Source organism: Rhipicephalus microplus, chromosome 9, assembly GCF_043290135.1.
Source record: "Rhipicephalus microplus isolate Deutch F79 chromosome 9, USDA_Rmic, whole genome shotgun sequence".
NCBI lineage: Eukaryota > Metazoa > Arthropoda > Arachnida > Ixodida > Ixodidae > Rhipicephalus > Rhipicephalus microplus.
The window spans coordinates 71,719,887-71,731,292 of NC_134708.1; the positions used below are offsets into that span (position 1 = coordinate 71,719,887).

General features: G+C 43.6%; 1 protein-coding gene and 4 non-coding genes across 5 annotated transcripts; 4 read left to right on the plus strand and 1 right to left on the minus strand.

Moving 5' to 3' along the window:
• Positions 1 to 96: 96 nt before the first annotated feature.
• ND-51 (NADH dehydrogenase (ubiquinone) 51 kDa subunit) lies at positions 97 to 7,508 on the minus strand. The gene is made up of 3 exons (XM_037415216.2): positions 7,065 to 7,508; positions 1,732 to 2,044; positions 97 to 877 (listed from the first exon to the last, which is right to left on the minus strand). Exons 1-3 carry the CDS (start codon positions 7,471 to 7,473, stop codon positions 157 to 159), a joined length of 1,443 nt encoding a protein of 480 aa, XP_037271113.2. The 5' UTR covers positions 7,474 to 7,508; the 3' UTR covers positions 97 to 156.
• A 1,840-nt stretch (positions 7,509 to 9,348) lies between these two features.
• Positions 9,349 to 9,451, plus strand: LOC119165958 (U6 spliceosomal RNA). The gene has a single exon (XR_005109098.2). It is a non-coding gene; the product is annotated as a U6 spliceosomal RNA (small nuclear RNA).
• Positions 9,452 to 10,186: 735 nt separating this feature from the next.
• LOC119165949 (U6 spliceosomal RNA) lies at positions 10,187 to 10,289 on the plus strand. The gene has a single exon (XR_005109091.1). It is a non-coding gene; the product is annotated as a U6 spliceosomal RNA (small nuclear RNA).
• Positions 10,290 to 10,782: 493 nt separating this feature from the next.
• Positions 10,783 to 10,854, plus strand: TRNAE-UUC (transfer RNA glutamic acid (anticodon UUC)). Its single transcript has one exon. It is a non-coding gene; the product is annotated as a tRNA-Glu (tRNA).
• Positions 10,855 to 10,860: 6 nt separating this feature from the next.
• Positions 10,861 to 10,932, plus strand: TRNAQ-CUG (transfer RNA glutamine (anticodon CUG)). Its single transcript has one exon. It is a non-coding gene; the product is annotated as a tRNA-Gln (tRNA).
• The last annotated feature ends 474 nt before the right edge of the window (positions 10,933 to 11,406 follow it).

The window sequence follows — 11,406 nt, forward strand, 5'->3', positions numbered from 1 at the left end:
AATTAATTAGATGGACAGTCGAAGTCAGCGAGCTTACCTCATTATAACAGGTGTCGACGCATTAATGCCAAACAAAACTGACAATGTTCATGTGGATCACTTGTACCTTAATTTATTTCAACAACTACAGAGGAAAAGCCGGCCAGCGCGTCCGCGTCAGTGCTGCGACGTAGCACGTGACTTGCCCTTGAACTGCTGGATTCGCTCCTCAATGACTGGCCTGAAATGCCTGATGAGGCCCTGCACGGGCCAGGCGGCGCCATCTCCCAGGGCGCAAATGGTGTGACCCTCAATCTGCTTGCTGAGCTCATAAATCATGTCGATCTCCTCCACACGGGCGTCGCCACTCACGAACCGCGGCATGATCTTGTTGAGCCAAGTGACCCCCTCGCGGCACGGCGTGCACTGGCCACAGCTTTCGTGCTTGTAGAACTCAATGAGGCGCGCGATGGCGCGGATGATATCCGTCTGCCGGTTCATCACGATCACGGCGGCGGTGCCAAGACCAGTTTGCGCGGCGACCAGTGCGTCAAAGTCCATGAGCACGTCATCGCAGACGCTCTTTGGGATCACCGGTGTTGACGAGCCACCCGGGATGATACCGAGAAGGTTGTCCCAGCCACCGATGACGCCACCCGCATGCCTCTCGATCAGTTCTTTCAGCGGGATTGACATCTCCTCCTCAACGGTGCACGGAGTGTTCACGTGCCCCGAGATGTTGAACAGCTTGGTGCCGCTGTTCCGCGTGCGGCCAAATGAGGCGAACCACTCACCACCCCGCCGGCAGATGGTCGGCGACACGGCCACCGTCTCGACATTGGTCACGGTTGTGGGGCAGCCGAACACGCCCACATCGGCCGGGAACGGTGGCTTCAGTCTGTTCCAAGAGTGCACAACATCGGGAGAAGGCACTTTAACGAATACCAAAAAAAAATTATTTCAACTCGCATTTGCAAATTACGCCTCCGTGACACCAGTTCATTATGATTCATCAAGTAAACTGCTTGAAGGAAAAGGAAGTTATGGAGAATTCACACAGTCTGGTTTTACTTTCCTCCTCTGATGGACATACGTAGTTTATTTCTTGTTCGGAAACTTAGGGATGTGTGGCTTATTCCTTATGCACGGTCATTACATATGGTACTCTTAGTAAATGTAAATCTTTTAAACACACTGCCACGTTAATGGAACTTCCTCTAATATGACTGGTTTCGTGGTTTGACTCCGGCCCCCTGCTCACCTTCCAGCAAACGGAACTCTTGTTCAATGAAACATATTTTGGTGGATCTTTCAGATGGCGTTCAACATAAGTATTACTGCACACTCCAAGTGAACAAGTCCGGGAAAACAGAGAAAGAAAGGGGAGGGCTCGAGGAAAGGGGGCAAGGGCCCACACCGTGACTGACGTTTGTTAGGACTGGCGTTCCAGAGCATACACAGAGTACAACCAAATGTGGAGTCTCAGTAGGCCAACCCTGTGGCAAAAATGAGTCACGGAAAAAGGGGTTTATAACGTCGCTCACTGTGTTGTTCAGGGAGTTAGGGACAGTTTTAATTGAACTGTTTCCAGAATCAGCCTCGTTTGCTCAGCAAGAATGTTCATTCAAGGCAAAGAAGCCTTTAAAGCTAGAGTGAGGGATTTCCCTAAAGCACAGAGACCAGCCCAGTTTGCCAAGCAATAAAATGAAAGAATGCTTGCCTAAGTGCTTCAGCAAAGACGTGTAAACGTACCTCGGTTTGCCCTGCTTGCCTTCAATGGACTCGATCAGAGCCGTCTCCTCTCCACAGATGTATGCTCCCGCGCCACGGTGCACGTACACGTCGAAGTCGTAGCCAGAGCCGCAGGCATTCTTGCCAATCAGGCCAGCCTCGTATGCCTCCCTGATGGCAATCTGCAGGTTGGATGCCTCGTTGTAAAACTCGCCGCGGATGTAGATGTAGGCGGCGCAGGCACCCATGGCACGACCGGCGATGAGGCAGCCTTCGACGAGCGTGTGCGGGTCGTGCCGCATGATCTCCCTGTCCTTGCATGTCCCCGGCTCACCTGCGTTTTGACAAGGCACGAGAGAAAACAGGTTACTTCACAGGCACAGCATGAATCAAGTGAAAACATCGCTCTGCACCAGAAGCCTTCATGACTGTACCCATTTTCACAAAATTTAATACTATATTTTGGGGTTTGACATACCAAAACCAAGGTATTATTACAAGGGATATTGTGGTAGAGGGCAACATAAATTTCAACCACTTGAGGTTTCATAACACGCATCTATATCCAAGTACACTTGGCCTCTAGCATTCTGCCTTCATTAAAATGCGGCTGCCTTGGTCGAGATTTGATCCCATGACCTTAGGGTCAGAAGTCAAGCATCACAACTAGACCGCCACGGTAAGTTGCTTGCACGAGTTTGAAGAAATGGAAGAATTGAGACGTGTGTGTGCGCACGTTTGCCATGCATATTTCTTGCAATGAAGCTTTCTTGCAGATTAGTTGGTACGTATTGCAGTACTGACGTGAACCGAAATAAATAAAATAAATCTTGGTTTAACAGAACAAGTAGGCTGAGTCGTGTTTCTTGGTGTCTGCAGTACATATAAAACAGCCCAGTCGGGAATCTTGACATAACCAATTGAAAGATTGAGAGCCCTCTTTACATGCCATGTGTGTCATGTTTTCTAGTCCTTTTGTTTTGTGCTAATTCATGCTGTAGTTACGCAACACCAATTCACCCAAACAGCAGCCCTTTCAACTTCTTCCGGCATGATGACCTACTCATTTTTTTAGTCTTGAATCACGCAAACCCCTCACGTCAGATATTAAATGACATATTCTAAAGATTTCGACATTCTCACAGAGATGAAACTAGTTCGTTTTGGCTACATGTTAGTAGTGGAATAAAATAAAATGCTGACCAAGGTAAAATGCACAAAAATTACAAAAGACAGCTCCTAACACAGGAGACGGGGAGCTTCTGTGTAGAAAGTCAAAACGTCGTTTTTAATTTTTGCACATTATATCTTGTTTGATGTTTATGTTCTATTTCACTATGTCCCTGACCAGACAGGATTCCGTCTGAAGAAGGGACCAATTCGGTCTCGAAACATCGGATCAGTTTATAGTTAAATTTTAACTTAAGAAATATTGGACTAAAAGTGGCTGGAGGGTTTATTTTATTCATATGTATTTTGGTAGAGTTTTAAAACTAGAGAGGTAGGCGAGTTGGAACTGATGCATTATTGAAAACTTCTCAGCGCAAACGAGATGGAGCACAATTTCCCTCAATAAACATCCGTTGTTAGACAGCGCTTGCTTGTGTCCTCTCTGTGCTCCGCCTTATTCACACTGAAAAGTTTTCAAGCAGTGATTTCTGCTGGCTGCCATCACCTTCGAGGTGCTTGACAATAGATCAGAGAGATTTTTATAAAAATAAAAGTGCATCCTCCCCTTACTATAATCATAGCACAGGACAACGCATCGCATGAGTATCTAATATGAAGGAATCTAGAAATTAAATAGTCGTACCCAGCCAGTACAGAGCACTTTGTCACTCAAGCTAGTGGTCGATCCATGTAGGGTCTTAGAAGGCTGGTAATGTACTGTCAGGCCAATGCTTCAGATACCTCATCAAATACGAAAATGAACTCTTTTCATAATTTGCGAGTGCACTTCTCTGCACTGCATATCTGCCCAAGAGATGGCAGCACCTGTCATGCTTCAGGCCGAGACATAGTCCTAGTTGAACGTGCTGGGGCTTGCCCGTTATGAGTGTTTATATCAAGAGAGCGGACTCCACGTTTTCCATGTCATTGCATAAGCAAAGCACACTTGAACTGGCTGTCTGCAGTAAGTGGCTAGCCGCCAATACTTGTTCAAACTGCAAGCGGGAAAGCTAAGTTAACAACATATTAAAAGATCTGTTGATTGTAAGAGTGGGCAGCATCTACAGCAGCAATGTAATAAATCTCTATCGCGTGATGACGCCACCACGTGGCATCATGGTGAAGTCACAAATTGCCAAATTCGTAACATATAGATCTTATTACGATGTCTTCATCATGATGTCACATAATGTGATGTCATGTGATGATGTCATCACACAACATCGTCCCTTGGTCAAGGGTTGGTCAGTCCTGGAACTAGCCAAAAAATTGTGTTCAGTGCAAGAAGTTTTCAAAGGGTGGCGGGGCAGCATCAATACATTGGCTGAGAGAAAGAAGATGGCTTTTGCTTTAGAGTCTTTTTAAGCAAATGCGCAAGACACCCTGTCACCTTTCTATCTTTCATTGTTTCAATAGAGGACTTTTGCAAAAGACATTCAAGCCATTTAAAATTGAGGTGGAGTGTGCGACAATTATGCCTCATTGCATTATAACAATGTTGCATCTTACAAGAAAATAAGTTCGTTAAATTCAAAAATTTGTTATAAAGATTATTCCAAGACTTTTTATTTACTTTGTTATAACTGATATTTCGTTATATCCATATTTGTTATAATGAGTTTTGAGTGCATATGCAATGTCCTTTTGCTTTTGCACAGAAACAGCCTTTCACCAAAACTGACTGGTAAACCCTTACCGCCTGATAGTCACCTGAGGTGACCACCTTATACCTTTTCAACTAACAGTGCCAAGTTTTTACTTTTCTTGTCGGAAAGTCATTTCCTCAGAACAAGTTCACCATTTTTTGAAATAAAACTCTAGTTACCACCACAAATAGAGTTCTCTGAATGAAAGAGTCAAACAAGCACTGAAGAGACCGAATGATTTCTCCCCTTTCACAACATTACCCTTTCACGTTACCGAGAATATCACTTTACCGATGAGAAGATGCTTCGTAAGCCTGGAAACATGAGAAAAAAAAAAAAAAGGAAATGAAAGGGCCGATGACATCTCAAGGTTCCCGCACTGACTCTCGAGGTTATGTATTTTTACAGCCTCTGCCAGGGCTTACACAGTTATATTATTGTTAAAAATTGTTTGCATTATGTAGAAGCCAGACACTTGGCAAGTTCTGGGAACTTTATTGGTCTAATGAGGCCAAAACATGGAAAAAAAGGTATGTCATAGTCCGTGATGACACCCTGACATTAGGGTGCTCAAGTTCTGGCATATAATTCAAGTTTTCTTTTCTAATAATGACTCTATGATGATAAAAACTAATAATAACTCCTAAAATATAACTCAGCAGCCTGAACTGGTTCAATGTTTTACTTCGGTGTCCTTTTTACAGTACAGGTCAAGTTTACTTAGAACTTTTAATACCTTGTTCTGTATTGCAAGTGTTCCCATTTGTAGCAGCTTTACAAAATAATTTTACTTCTATCATCAACTGGTTACTCACAGTAGAGTTGCTGCTCCATTAGTCATACGAGTCATTGCACACTGATCATTCACAAAATGTTAGGGTACCTCCATGTCACCCCAAAATATATGTTGAGACACTTTTTTTCTAATAACCTCGAAATACTAAAATCTTGAATGCTTGCAACACTGGCATATCTAATCCTAAGATATCCAAGAGATACTAAAGTACAGGTTGTATTTGAAACCCCTCATTTTACTGAACAAAATTAATTTGCAATGTGTCAGTGTCATTTAAAGCTAGGATTGAAGTTTAGAATGGCCAGTAGTGTCTTGACCTCTAAAGAATGCCAGTAAATATAATGTGCAAAAACAAAATAAAGTTTAGTGCTTCTGTTGAGTGACAGGTTGCAATATCCTTAAGTCGCCAATGTGATGCAGAAACTGCCAAGCACACTTTATTACCCCCCCCCCCCCGCAACAATAATTGTCTATTTTCATGTCCATTCTATGCATATGAGCTTCTTAATTTTGTCACTTCATCAAACCTTGCCATCATCGGCTGTGGGAATTGAGAAAAAGCAAAAGAAAGTGCTATAAAAAACATTGTAAACAAGCCACCTCAAACTATCACTTGACATTAGAAAAGCCCGAAGCTTTCTATGTTATACGGGTGTAACTGTGTTTAATAGGTTGTAATTTAGTAGTAACTGTTTAATAGGTTACACTAATCGAGTTTACCCGAGTCTACCGGGAGGGAGCAGACGCTTAATGAATGGAGAAGCTAAATTAGCAAGAAGATATCGCACAGCCACTTCAGGAAATGAAAACAATGCTATTTGTCGTGATGTATCACGGTTACTTTTAATATGAGTGACATATGCATGACTTTCATTGATTATTACCGCAGTCACATACATAAAAAGTTCCGTAAGCTGAACATCTTAGTCTAGCAAGAGGCTACTACCCTACCACGCACATCGAGAAAAGTCGAAACACAGGTCTAAACACGCCTGATCTACTGCGCAGTTACGATCGACCACGAAAAATCGATATTTTGCGGACGCGCTTCAACGCTAGCACGTGCTACTTCAGCGTCGTTTTTGTGCCTCAAGTGCAAGTCTTGAAACAGTTCTAGCTTTTGCGAGCCAGCAGCTGACGGAGCCGGGAACGAGAGAGTCGGATAATGCATTTGAAGGTTGGAAAAACGCCAAGAGCCTGCTGTGACAAGCCCGTAATGACGGCGTAGCGCACAAGCGAAGCTCAAAAATGTTGTTTTCTTGGGTGTTTTTGGTGTTTTTTTTTTTTTCGAGTGTACTCTGTAACCACCGGAAAGCGTTACACACCAGAACTCTGTTTTCTCTGTCGAGACGCAAATGATGCGGAATGGGTTGTAAACGTGTTTCAGATCGCGAGTCACCCGTACCACTGAAATCGCGTTAACTTTGCACCGTAATTTTCAAACGCCTACATCAGTACGATTGCTCAGTTCGTGAAGGCCCGCAGTAGCATTAGCATGGAAGACGTTAAGTAAAGCTGCATAAGCGTTGACCAGTACCATCTTGTTTTCCGGCCCCAGATTGTATCCGTTACGAAACCTTCCTGTTTCGGATACCATGTCCCATGTGAGCAAACGCGTACGCATACGCTGTGACAACCAGTGCAACTATCACTGGTCGTCTCCAGGACATACTGGATAATAAATGTAACCAGTGCATTTGCGACACACGCAGCCAAATAAACAAGAAATAGGGCCAGTTCACCTTCATCGGCGTTGACTACCAGGTACTTGGGCCTGCCGTCCGAGGGCTTGTTCATGAAACTCCACTTCAAACCCGACGGGAACCCAGCGCCTCCCCGTCCCCGAAGACCACTCTTCTTGATCTCATCGATGATCCAGTCCGGTCCCTTGAGCACGATTTCCTTCGTCTTGTACCAGTCCCCGCGACTCATGGCGCCCTTCAAACGCCAGTCGTGGCGACCGTACAGGTTCTGGAATATGCGGTCCTCGTCTTTCAGAGGGCCGAACTTCGTCTTGGTCTGCGGAGGAGGGGTCGCCGGCGGTGCGCCCGCCGCTGCCGCATTGTAACGGCAAGACGTGGACAGCGGACCGCGGCCCCCGACGCGAATCAAGGTCTGGAGTCGCACCGACACGGGCCAGCTGGTCGCCATTTTCTCCTTACAGGCCACCTAACCGTGAAAATAGCGGGTGGCGACTGCTTCGCGATGCGAATAACCCTCCGTCGACGTCCTAAACCTTATTGATAGTTTCGGTTTCGGAAGTGACGCTTATGCTATGGTGATTTTTTTATGAGCTGGCGCTGTATCAGATATAACTTCGGCTACAAGGAGCCGCGCAAGCACCGAGCATGTTCTAAACTATGGACGAAAACTATCCAAGCTTGTGAAAGGTGTCATATTTATTCAAAGTACGTAACGTCCCACGTGCGTGGAATGTTTCCACACAATCACTGATCATTCTGATCCTTGTAAAATAGCCACAACTAAACCTCCAGATCATTGTAGGCATTAACTATACGTCTCCCGGAACAGGAAGGCTGCACGTGATTACTCGCGCACAAAAAGACGTTGGCACATACCGTGCTCAGGTTCCTTGCGTGAGCCCATCGAATGCTGATCGAAGCGAACATGTGCTTGTTCAACATGATTTGCAACGAAGTCGAGTGAATGGATTTGCTTTTTATCGGGCACGCTGGACAGCGTACGTATTGCGCCATTATTGATACATATGCATTTTCATTTCAGGTTCTGCTTCAAAAGGATCCTGTGTATAATGGTGACTGTGTGTCTGATCGCTCTGTTGTATGCCTTAGTTTTCAAACCGGCTATCGAGTCTTCGGGTGAGCGAGTTCAACTTTATATAATTGCAACACAGTTCTTTTAGGGCTCAAGCCTATTGTATTCTTCATTTGTTGTGGCTGTTCTCTTTTGAATGCTCAGATGATGACCCACCCCAGGCCCTCATCAAGGCCTGGAAGAAAGCGTTGAAGACTGTCAAAAAGGAATCTGAGCAAGTGATGGACCACAAACAATTCAAAAACTGACAGTTCAAATATCGCTACCTCGTGTCGGCCGGCACGTGCATGAAGGGCGCGTTCTGAAGCTTCACTGCCGAAACGCGACGTTGACTGTGTTTATAAAGTGATTTGTACAGCACAAGTACGTTAATAATTGTGAAATTTTCAAGCCCCATAGAATTATATACAGAGAAGATTTCAATGGCCAATGCGCAAGGATGGTAACGCAAAATCGTGAAACGTTACACACTCTTTTGTTTTTTTTTCTTATTATTTCTGCTACTCGTCTGCGTGCTACAATGCGTTAATATTTTAAACCTTTTATGTTCTAGTTTCATGAAACGCTGGTGGGTGAGCAAACTATCATCGGGAATCGATGTCCCACTGTTTATATTTTCGTTGTCATTGTTGGTTCAGCGCTCTAGCGAGGTCACTTAGAATGATTCTGTTCCTTCTCCGCATTGTCATCTCTTTTGAATGGCTGTTATAATAAGCTTTATAAAAAGTTTTCATTGACATTAAAAATGTATATATTTAATCACAACACAAGCCTTTCTAGCAACTTGTGTTTTTACACAATATCATACGAACCTCAGCGAGTGCGAAGTCGTTGAACTTGTACACCAAATCCAGGGTCCACAACCTGCACAAAAATGCGGCATTCACCTACAAGCGTTGAATAATTTTCTGAAATGCAGGTAGCAAGTGCTTGTTTTGAATTTTGGGCCTGCATCTATTAACTAGTACTTCAACCACTAAAGGGCTGAACGGAGCAAGGACGTTTCTTTCGTTCTGAAGACAAGTTTTACTTATAAAATGTTCTCGCACGAATAAGCAGTTAATATAAAAAGTCCTTTCTCAGTACCCTGTTACGTTTTTAAAATGTGCTACCTATATAGATTACTGGTCGATTTAATGAAACAACTGTTAGTATTATAGAGATACCTCGCTGCTTCGTTGCCATCGTCCAGTTCCTGACTATATATACATCAACGAAAGGCAGCCTGTTGTACTTCCAAAGTACATATACTAAAATTGGAACGATACAGAGAAGATTAGCATGGCCCCTGCGCAAGGATGACACGCGAAATCGTAAAGAGTTCCACATTTCTTTTTATTCCTGCAGCTCGTTTGCATTTCTCCTTTTCTTTATTTTCATCAGCTCTTCAAATTCGTGATGCGAAAAAGACAGCCAATTTAACGAGCTCTTATTGTGAATCGATTGTACATCAAATATTTTTCATTTGTGCCTGTTGGTGCGCTGCGCGAAATTGTTCGTCCAGTTGTCATCTTTTTTGTACAGCTGTCGGCACAAGCGCAGAAAAGTTAATCGATTCACAATAATAGTATATTCGATCACAAGCCTTTCGTGCAACTTGTCCTTTAAAAAAAAAAAAGAAAGAAAAAAACGACACAGTGCACCAATCTCGCGCTGTTCTATCGCCCACCCAGTGACCGCAGTAAAGATGACATTTTGCTAAAATTACCCAATGATCTGCAAGTTTCTTTTGCTCGCGGGTGCTTTTAAATCAACATTCAAACAAAGGTTAGTCTTGTTTTGAATCTACGCGCCTTTGTTGGTTGGTGTACAATCCACAAGAGGACGCTACTAAGTTAAACGTCTTGTTCTGTAACTCACTTTAAGAAATAACACCAATTTATTGAATAAACAACAGTCGTTCATATAATAAGTTTTTGTTAAGTGATCTAATGCTGCTAAAAAATAGCACCATCTAGAGATAACTTACCGCTGCAATGTAAAATATTTGAGTACAGAAACAGCTTCACTGCTTCGAATGTACGGGTAAATCCTTGACTATATATAGTTGAGTGAAAAGTTGTAAGATGTACTTCCAAAGTACATATACTAAAATTGGAACGATACAGAGAAGATTAGCATGGCCCCTGCGCAAGGATGACACGCAAAATCGTGAAGCGTTCCACATTTTTTTTGTTTGTTTACCGAGTGAAACGAGCTTGTTTACAAGAGCTGTTTATTCTTTGACACTTCTTTTTTGAATCTCCGTAAGCGCTACAAATTACGCTCTTTGCTGATATAACAGCTCTTCAAAGTATTGACGGACTCTGCTGGTACGTAATGTCCTTTCATCAGTTTATGTAACACTCTTGCACCTCTATATACCTCAAGACAATCATTTGCCGTTTATACGCGGGATTGCGAGATGGGACAAATAAAGTTCTGGTAAATGTTCTAGAACAGTGAAACGATGATCGCATGTCTGACCACGGCACAGTCGTAGGCGACTTCGTTCTCAGAAGAAGCAGTGTGATTCCGTTTCATGCACGCGTGCATGCACCCTATAATAAAATAATTTGGTACATAAATACTCACTAACGCAGAAAAATATATATTTAGTGCGCATTACTACAATTGAAGTGCGGCTGCGCAATGCCTACGAGTTTATGAAAGCCGTCGGTCGTCTCCGGCGTGGTCTAGTGGCTAGGATATCTGGCTTTCACCCAGAAGGCCCGGGTTCGATTCCCGGCGTCGGAAGCATTTGGTCTCATGGTGTAATGGTTAGCACTCTGGACTCTGAATCCAGCGATCCGAGTTCAAATCTCGGTGAGACCTTTCTTTTTTTTCTCGCCAAGCACGGCAATTTTACTGAGCGGAAGTCGCTTTGCATACTTGCCCTCCATCTCCAGCGTGGTCGAGTGGCTTCTGAAGCTATTGGCACAGAACACCTACCAGTTTCTATTGGTCTCACGGTGTAACGGTTAGCACTCGATCCGAGTTCAAATTTCGTAAACACCGTTTTTTATTTTTTTTATTTTTACAGATCATTCACACGGTTGCTTGAGTCCATGTTTGCGAGCGGCGCGTCGATTTTGGCGAGCGCGCAACAGAAACACAACGAACATGATGCTTCCTTCCTCCATGCGTATACATTACCATTTTTTTTTTCTTGGCCTTTGTACAACCAAGGCATTATTATGATTATTTTTTTTTACGCAGAGCGTTATCGATACATTAAGGAGAAGGGTTTCCGATCTACCTGGTGACGAAAGCAATTTTTTGATACTATGGATGAAAAAAAAAAAAAAA

Bases quoted from the DNA above. Each gene is read 5' to 3' on its own strand.
- ND-51 (XM_037415216.2), bottom strand. From the start codon at position 7,473: ATGGCGACCAGCTGGCCCGTGTCGGTGCGACTCCAGACCTTGATTCGC. The intron at 2,045-7,064 runs GTGAACTGGCCC...GTCAAAACGCAG, and splicing joins GGTAGTCAACGCCGATGAAG to GTGAGCCGGGGACATGCAAG. The intron at 878-1,731 runs GTACGTTTACAC...CTCTTGGAACAG, and splicing joins GGCAAGCAGGGCAAACCGAG to ACTGAAGCCACCGTTCCCGG.